The sequence below is a fragment of the Penaeus vannamei genome, chromosome 25 (genome assembly GCF_042767895.1).
Source record: "Penaeus vannamei isolate JL-2024 chromosome 25, ASM4276789v1, whole genome shotgun sequence".
Classification (NCBI taxonomy): Eukaryota; Metazoa; Arthropoda; class Malacostraca; order Decapoda; family Penaeidae; genus Penaeus; species Penaeus vannamei.
Window position 1 is genome coordinate 5,322,361 of NC_091573.1, and position 10,000 is coordinate 5,332,360.

Here is a 10,000-nt window from a genome sequence, read left to right on the forward strand (position 1 = left end):
ATTAGTATTATCATTATTATTGTTAATATTATTGTTGTTATTATTATCATTATCATTATTATTATTATTATTATTATTATTATTATTATTATTATTATTATTATTATTATTATTATTATTATTACTACTACTACTACTACTACTACTATTAACATTGCTATTATTTATACTATTATTATAATTTTTAATATCATTATCATCATCATTATCATCATTGCTGTCATCATCATTATTATCATTAACATTATTATTATTATTATTATTATTATCATTATTATTATTATTATTATTATTATTATTATTATTATTATTATTATTATTATTACTGTTTTCATTCACACTATTATTGTTATTATGATAATGATGATGATGATTGCTTTTACTATTGTTAATGTTGCTGTTATTGTCATTATCATTATTATTGTTTTTATTTTTATTATTATTATTGTTATCACTTACAATTGCTGTTACTATCATCATTATCATTATTGTTATTAGCATCATCATCATTATCAGTATTATTATCATTGTTGTTCATATTAATTTTACTGTTATTTATATTATCATTATCATTATCAATATCATGACCACTATAACTAGTATGATGATGATGATGTGATGATGATGATCATCATCATTATCATTATTAATATTATGAACACTATAACTATGATGATGATGTCGTAATAATGATGATGATCATCATTATCAACATCATTATCATTAATATTATGATCACTATAACCCTTATGATGCTGATGATGATTATCATTATTATTATTGTCATCATCAATATTATGACCACTATAACTATGATAATGATGATGATCATCATCATTAATACCATTACCAATATTATGTGTTATTATCATCGTCATTATCATTAAAATCACTTTTACCGCAGCTATCATCCCGACTACTGCCATTATCATCATTATCCCTTCTCTTTCTCTTACTTTCACCAACGCTGCCATTGCCTCCCTCCTGCCCCCTTCACCGCCCCTACCCCTCCTTCACCGCCCCTCCCCCTCCCTCCCCGGCAGGACGTGCTCCTGACGAGAGCCCTCTACCCCTTCCATGCCTCCCGCGTCGTCAGCGCCTACGTGAGGGTGGCTGACGCTAAGAGTGTCCATGTAACAAGGAGCTTCCTGGAGGAGTGGCAGAGTGTGCCAGCCACCGCCCTGGACCTGTGGAGAGCCGGCACCCTCAACTTCGACGTCCTCTACGAGTACGGCAACCTGCACGCTTACTCCCCCTACAGGACGTCTGTCGGTGAGGCGATTCGATTTTGTTTTTGGAGGTGTTCGGATGTGCGGGTTTTTGAGGGGTTGAGATTCTGGCTATTTTTGTTTTGTTTTTTGTTTTGCTTTTTGTTTTTGATTGTTTTTTTAATCATTCATATTCTTGTTATCGTTATTAATATTATCATTTGGTTATTTTAGTGTTTTTTATTGTTTGTTTGTTTGGTTAATTGTTGGAAATAATATTACTAATCATCATCAAAATCATAATAATGATAATAATAATAAAAAGTAATATTTATGATGATGATGATAGTAATAATGATAATGAAAAGTATAATACTAATAATAATGATAATACTGATAGCAAAGGTAATAGTAATAATGATAATGATAATAATGACAATAATAATAAAAATTATAACATCAACAATAATAGCAACAATGATAATAACGATAATAATGATAACATTATTAATAATGATAACACAAATAATGATAATGCGAATAATGTAATGATAATTGTAATGATAATAATAATGATAAAAGTAATAGTAATAATAATAAAGATAAAAGTAATAATAATAATAATAATGATAAAAGTAATAATAATAATAATGATAAAAGTAATAACAATAATGATAATAATTATGATGATCATGATAAGAATACTAACAATAAAAATAACGATACCAAGGAATCGGAATCGTCGACTGTTACGTCCCCGAAATTCCCGCCAAATTCATGCGCGACCGAGACAGGGGCGGGCTCCTCATCAGGAACAGCCGAGTCGACGTTTTCCGCGAAGGGGCTTTCTTTAATATCAAACAGGTGAGGTTTATGTGTGTGTGTGTGTTTTGTTTTTTATTTGTTCACTTGTTTGTTTATTTATTTATTTGTTTGTTTGTTTGTTTGTTTATTATCGTTATTAAATTATTATTGTTATTGTTGTTATCGTTATGATTATCATTATTGTTATTGTTTTGTTGTTGTCATTATTATCATCATTTTTGTTGTTATATTCTGTGTGTTTTTTGTGTCTGTTTTTTATATTTTTTTGGTATATGTGTGTGTATTTTGTGTTTGTTTTCAATTATTTTTTATTTGTACTTATTGATTTGATGTTAATAGTGAGGGTAATGATAGATAGTGATACTATGATGATACCAGTGATGATAATGATGATAATGATAATGAGGCTGATAAAAGTAGTGGTAGTAAGATCACTGATAATAATGGCAATAATGGTAACTAAAATTAATGTACATACATATCATGATAAAATGCTGATAGTAATGAGAATGTTCGTAATCATTATCATCATTATCATTGAAAACCGACGAAAATCAATAACCTAAACAATGACAATAAAAGTATAGAACCTCAGTAAATCCCAATAAAATACCAACGAGAAAAAAAACACTATATCACACTAACCCACCCTCTCTCCCCTTACCTCCACCCCTTTCCCCCCTCCATTCCACCACCCACCATCCCCTCCCCCTTCCCCCTCCCCCTCGTTCTCCACTCCCTTCCCCCCTCCATCCCACCACCCACCACTCCCCCTCTCCCTCCATCCCCTCCCCCCTCCCCCTTCCCCTCAACCCCCTCCTCCACCCCCTTCCAACCCTCCCTCGCTTTTCCAACAGATGCGATACCTGGTGATCGAGGACTCAGCCGTCAGCGTGGTGGAGGGACCGGTCTCTGCCAGCGGCGTGGTCACCCTAAGTCAGCGCTCCCTCCACAGCTGGGTTGGGTTCCGCATGCACAAGGTCCTGGTGAATTCCTTGGGCGCCGGGGCTTTCAATATCACGCATAGTGTGAGTTGGTGTTGCTGTTTTTTATTTATTTATTTATCTTTTTCATTATTGTTGTTTTAAAAACGATCAATAAAGATGGGCAAGATAGCGTTTTTTCTATGAATGGATTGGCTTCCGACTGCATGAGGTCCTGGTTAATTCTTTGGTCGCTGGATCTTTTTTAATATAGCTTTTTTGTGGTGATAGCAATAATATTTATAAAATAGGTCATAAATAGTAGGAGATACTTTTGCTGTGTTTTATTCTATATTTTTTAAGTTATAGTAACAATAAAAATTATAATACAATTAAATCTGAATGGCAAAAAAAATCCTCCCTTCCTCATGTCCAAGGAATTGAGAGAGAAAGAGAGAGAATGAGAGAGAGAGAGAGAGAGAGAGAGAGAGAGAGAGAGAGAGAAAGAGAATGAGAGAGAGAGAGAATGAGGGGAAGAGGGATTAATATTGATTAATATTAGAATTTTGACAGTAGAATTGACTGAAATAACACCTTATCTACATTACATAATTTAGGTTCGAACACAGATACATAAATAAAGATAAGAATGGTGAAGTTAATATCAATAAAGATAATACTGATGATAGTAATAATGACAATAATGATGGTAATAATAATGATGATAATGATAATAATAGTAATAATTGTTATAATAATAATAATAATAATAATAATAATAATAATGACAAATATTATAGTATGATGATAACGACGACAATTAAAACAAAAATGATGATGATAATTATGATAATGATAATAATAAAGCCAATAATAATGATAACATTAATAATAATAACAAAGACAACTTCAGTAACACCCATAACAGCAACAGTAACCATAACAACATAATGAAATGAAACATAGTGAACTAATTAAAACAATCATTGATCAACCAAACAACCGAATCAATCCAATACACGAAACTAGAACAAAAAATAAATAAACAAAACTCTTCCCTATGTTTACCCCCCTCCCTCCCTCCCCTCCCCCTGCAGACGGAGGTGGAGTCGGTGGAGGTGAGCAATTGTCGCTTCCAAGAGGTGAGCACCGGCGCCTTCTCGGTCTCTGGGAACCTCAATGTCTCCTTCTCGGAAAACACCTTCGGGCACCTGCAGAAGGAGGCGCTGAAGGTAAGCTTGGAGGTGGGATTTTTTTTTATCTTACGTGAGTTTTTTTTCTCGTGTATGATGGATAATACCCGTATGATGCGTGCGCATGCTTGTTGTCGTATGGATATGCGAAAGTGTGCGTGCGGCCATAGAGAGAGAGAGAGAGAGAGAAACAAAGAAACAAAGAAACAAAGAGAAAGAGAAAGAAAAAGAGAGCGAGAAAAAGACAGACAGATAGACAGACAGACAGACAGACGGACAGACAGACAGAGAGAGGCAGACGGATAGACAGACAGAGAGAGAGAGAGACAGAGAGAGAGAGAGAAAGAGAAAGAGAGAGAGACAGACAGACAGACAGACAGACAGAGAGACAGACAGGCAGACGGAGAGAGACAGAGAGGCAGATACCTAGAGTCAGACAGAAACACAAGGACAAACCGATAACCCACTCACCACCACCCTCGCGCGTCCCCTAACCCAGGTCAGCGTCACCGGCGAAGTCAAGTTCGACGGGAACCTGATAGACACGTGGGACAGCGACGCCCTGAGTGCCCTGCGGTGCTTCAATCGCTCGTCCCTTCAGAGGAACACCGTGCGGGTGGTGGCGGCGCAGGAGGCGGCGCGGAACATCACGCCTTTCCACAGTTCCTGCGGGAATCCCCAGGTCAGGAGAGGGTCCCGTTTGGATTTCGTCTTACTTCTTTATTCTTTGTTTTATTAGCTTGCTGCATTTTGTTTTCGTAATGTATATATATATATATATATATATATATATATATATATATATATATATATATATATATATATATATATATATATATATGTATATATATATATATATATATATATATATATATATATATATATATATATATATATATATATATATATATATATATATATATATATATATATATATATATATATATAAAATCCTATTCTATCTTTTCTTTGTGTTTTGCTTTTTATTTTATTCTATTATATTTTCATATAATAATTACACTTCACTATTTTATCACATTCTATCCTTTTTTATTATTATATATGTTTTTATTCTGTTCTATTTTATTCATTACTGTTTTTTTTTTACCTTTTTTGTTCTATATTTGCCCAAATGACATGCAAACCTTTATTTGCAGTATGATACACACATTGAGTCAAAATAATAGTTGTCTATTAATACACAAATGCAGTCAGAGTAGCTTTGTGGGGAAAGCTAGTATACAGAATTTAGTTCAACAATAAAAGGGCACAATGGTATTACCGCAATTAGTTAATATAAAACAGAAGCATTATTTTGCCATAAAAAATATACACACATATGTTTGTGTGTATGTATGAATATACATCAGCGCAGTTATGGATATATAAGGGACATCCCAATACTAAAGAGAAAAACATGAATAGAGAAATCCGGAAGACTACAATATCCGCGGCCAAACACTCACTGCAAAACCCATGTCTTCCCCCAGATATTCACGGTGATCAGCAGTCCCTCGGCACTGGAGTCCATGAGCTCCAGCGCCGCCCTCTGGACCCTGGCAGTCATGGCCATCCTCCTCCTCCTCCTCCTCGTCGCCGGCGTCCTCCTGTACCGCCGGCGAGGCCTCATGATGCGGCACTACAAGCGGGACACGCCCATTTTCCTCAGCGTCTGCAAGGCGTCCGCGGACAACGTCGCCAACGGCCCTGAGCACGCGGCGGGAGGAGACGCCCCTGCAGGAGTGACTAATCCAATGTACGAGGAGGGGACTCCGATTGACGAGGAAGAGTGTGAATGAAAATCTAAACCCTGAACTTTTATGAATGAAAATTAAATCTGCGTTTCTAAACAATTTGGTTGAGAGTGAAGCTTAGGTTTTAAGGGACAAGCGAGTGTGATTTATTCGAATGTTGGACACGTCTGGGAGGCTGGAACCTCTAATCAAAGACAGACATGGTGCGAATGGTAGTGAAATATGGTGTAAATGTCCTTAGTCTTTTCCATTCGTGCTAGTTTTAGTGTTAGTGTCTGATTGAAAAAGTAACATTCTCTTGGACTAACGTCGTAACATATGATCTACACAAAAAAAAGGCATAAAATAAGTAAAATCAGAAAATACAACGGATAATGGTATTTTTTCAGTGCCTTAGACAGAATAGATAAGATGTAATTTTAAATCTGTGTAAATTCCAAGATTGCTTAAGTAGGAATATAAAGGTTTGTTATTTGAATAATTTTAACAGAAAAAATATGACCTAAAATTATTTTCTGAATGATATTTGGATTAGTAATACATTTTATAGGAGCATTTTATTTTATTTTATTTGTATTTTCACTTAAAATCAGAAGTCGCCTTTCATAATATTACAGTTATTCTGATTTTTGCATTAACAAACTTTTTCAGGCTTACTTACATTATGCATTATAAATAATATGTTGTGTGTGTACGATGTCACTCATTTTATGCAGTTGTATGGTTCTTCATCTGTATATATATATATATATATATATATATATATATATATATATATATATATATATATATATATATATATATATATGGAATACATTCATAAACTTATTTCTTTGTTAGTTTTGCCTTTGGCTTGTCTGTTAAACAGTATAAATTAAGCTCTGTACAGTTTTAGATACTAAGAACTCATACAAGCATTTTAGCATTTAATTTTTGTCCATTCTGTTCATATGAAGGAAAATTGTTATCATGAAATAAAAATGAAAATGCAAATACCTTTTGGTTTACACGGTAATCTTTTCCTTTCAAATAATATTTCAGCACTGTTTATTTCTGTCCCTATGACTTTCCTGATAAACTTTGAAGTCTGCTTTGTAAACTGTAGGTACTTTGATTTGCCTGTTGGTTGTATTTCCTTTTTAAAGATTATATAATAAGTATTTTAAAAGGAAAATCACAACTTTACAAGATGGTAACTTAAACCACATATTAAACAATGATTTATTATTTACACTTAAGCATAGAAATTCATACATTTTAAAACACTGCTGAATATTTGCACAGGAAACAAAATAGCTTGATTAAATATTGAATACCTAAGCCAACCCTCTTGACATTCAACTATGCTGCTATGTGGGAAAGATCATATCATTGCATCAGCATAAATCAATTTTGAGAATTCTTTTGCAGCTGATGCAATATCAGGATATTTAAATACATATCCTGTATCCAGTGCTTTCTTTGGTGCCACCTTCTGCCCGTCTGTCATTATTTTGGCTCTGTCCTCACTGAACATGAGGTTGACGGCAATCTTTGGCAGAGGAATTATGGCAGGCCTCCACAGGGCTTTGCCAAAAGCCTGTGCAAACTCTTTGTTATTTATGATTTGTGGTGCAACACCATTCACTGGTCCTTCTACATTCTCTGATTCAATAGCATGGATGTAGAGGCCCACGATGTCATCTATGTGGATCCATGGCATAGGCTGCAAACCATCAGAAATGGGTCCTCCTAATCCCAGAAAGAATGGCAAAATCAACTGCTGGATCATGCCTCCTTGCCGCCCTAAGACAACACCTGTAAAGAGGAGTTATAGGTTATACAATGCATCGCTCCATAATATATCTAAAATCACATTTTCGTTGTTACGTATCAATACAGAAAGAAAATACTTTTGCAATTTATCTTGCACATATAATGTACTTCTACAATTTAAAGGTGAGACACATATATCATGGACAATCTATACAAAAAGAAAAAATATGCATAGTTTTTGATTTAAGGCTTTACTTTACTTTACTTACAGTTTATTGTATAGTATATAAAGATAAACATAATTATTGCTAGATATATTCATATCAACATATTTCTATTAATTACATGCTCACAAATGAAACTATACATTATGAATATCCAGTCTCAATTTACACCGAACAACCTGATTTCACAGTCTCAAAGAGTCTGACCCTCAAGGGGCATCATAAAACAAGTGTTTGTTTTACCGGTCCTTATTTTTGCTGTCCTGACATTGGCTTCTGGCGGCAGATCTGCAGCAGCTTCCCAATCAACGCACAACCTGGAGAGGAAGTCATAGTCTCCGCCAGGACTTTCTTCTGTGTATACTACGTCTTGAGAAGGTGCATAATAGCCTGAGGATGGTGGTGAATGTTTAAACATCTTATTTAATTCAGGAGTGTGATATGTGAGGCCAATATAGGTGGCTAAAATTAACAAACAATTAACACAGGATGAGGATGAGAGAAATAGAAAAAAAAAGAATAAGTAAAAAACTTATTAGCAGAATAAATGAACACCAAATATACTCACTGACTCCTGATGATGATACAAATACTTTTGGTTTCTCCTCGGCTTCCATGATTGCTTGTGCTAGATACCTGCCAACACAAATAAAATCATGAACACCACAAGAACTCTCTAAAAGCAATATAAAATATGAAGCACTATCTTATAAGGAACATCTATCTACATATCAAGATTTGGGAATAAAAAGAACAAACATAAAATAATGATAATAAAATCCCACCTAGTTGTATTAACACGCGATGCCCAAACATTTTGCTTGAAACCTTCTGTCCAGCGTCGCAAAGGATCTAAAATGTTCTGCCCCGCGAGACTAACCACTGCTGTTGTATTCTCTGGTAGTCCAACTTTGTTCAAGTCACTCTGAGAAGATTTAAGAGCAGTTTTCAGAAAGTAGATGAAGAAAGTCAGACAAGAAAAGGTATGTTTATCTATCATGAAAATGAAGACTGTAATCATATAGTGAGTCACTTGAATGGTCAAATTTAAGTGACTCCACTGAAAAATCATTTAACTAGAGACAACAAATAAATAACACATGTATGAAAACATAAATCTGATGTGCAAGGAAGATATATAGGTGTTCATTTTATTGAAAATCAAAAAAAATAGTAGTAGTAGTAGAAGTATCAGTAGTACTAAAACTGCAGTAATAGTAAGCAAGTAGTAAAAAGTAAATATTTGTAAGTAAGCAGAAGTAAATGACCAGAGGCACATAAGCAGTACTAATTAAGCAGTAAGTAAGCAGTAAGTAGTGGTAGTTAGAAGTAATCACTAGGTCTGTAATAATTACTAATAAAGACAATAATAACAATAATATTAATAACTGTAATGCCAATGATAATACTATAAAGAACAAGAAGAAAAAAATGTAAGGAAATATTGCAAAAGCATCAATTCTTTGATATTACAACATAAACTGAATTACAGTAAATAATGAATGCTTGACTGATGTACAAAAGTAATAACACGAGCATCACCTACCCAAGTAGTTCTCCAAGGTCCTGGCTTTCGGGAAATAATGCGAACGTCATACCCCTTTCTTTTCAGGCTATTTGCAAGGGCTGTCCCTATGAACCCTGAGCCTCCCCCTGAAACAGGATTAGACAGAAAATTCACAAGGTTGTATGTTATGACAGCATATTTAGCTAATGCTGTTCTATTCATGAGATAACTCCTTACCCCATGGAGTACAAGCTACAGCTTAGGGAAAAACAGGTCCTGGCTGTAACAACAGAATGTTTATCTTTACGTCTATAATGATAATCAATAATAAAAACTTGTAATAATAATTATCATTACCAATACCAATACCATTATTACTGTTATCATTATCATATTATTACTGATAACAATTAACGCATGAAACTATTTTTTGAGATAAGTGCAGATTATTGGATTACCACTAACTCTGGCTTAAGTTATTATTAATATGAAACAAACAAAAGTAAAGCGTAAAAAAAAGTCTTCCAGAGATACTGATAACCTGAGATCTTTACAATACATAAAGCAACACCATAAGCAGTAGCAAACATTTGCAGAAAGGGAAGATAAAA

The 10,000-nt window shown here is 34.1% G+C and overlaps 2 protein-coding genes across 2 annotated transcripts in view; one reads left to right on the plus strand and one right to left on the minus strand.

The window, feature by feature from the left end:
* The window catches only part of LOC113814783 (uncharacterized), a 13,549-nt gene extending 6,651 nt beyond the window's left edge, over nt 1-6,898 (plus strand). The window contains exons 2-7 of the mRNA XM_070139027.1: nt 1,044-1,272; nt 1,939-2,072; nt 2,891-3,061; nt 4,054-4,188; nt 4,649-4,831; nt 5,640-6,898. Coding sequence (XP_069995128.1) covers nt 1,044-1,272; nt 1,939-2,072; nt 2,891-3,061; nt 4,054-4,188; nt 4,649-4,831; nt 5,640-5,948 — 1,161 coding nt within the window. The 3' untranslated portion in view covers nt 5,949-6,898. The remainder of the gene's footprint in view (nt 1-1,043; nt 1,273-1,938; nt 2,073-2,890; nt 3,062-4,053; nt 4,189-4,648; nt 4,832-5,639) is intronic.
* Nucleotides 6,899-7,112: 214 nt separating this feature from the next.
* LOC113814703 (epimerase family protein SDR39U1) overlaps nt 7,113-10,000 on the minus strand; it is a 4,219-nt gene continuing 1,331 nt past the window's right edge. The window contains exons 2-6 of the mRNA XM_027366757.2: nt 9,429-9,535; nt 8,668-8,807; nt 8,451-8,518; nt 8,126-8,272; nt 7,113-7,700 (exon numbers count right to left, since the gene is read on the minus strand). Of these exons, the coding sequence (XP_027222558.1) occupies nt 7,267-7,700; nt 8,126-8,272; nt 8,451-8,518; nt 8,668-8,807; nt 9,429-9,535 (896 nt within the window). The 3' untranslated portion in view covers nt 7,113-7,266. The remainder of the gene's footprint in view (nt 7,701-8,125; nt 8,273-8,450; nt 8,519-8,667; nt 8,808-9,428; nt 9,536-10,000) is intronic.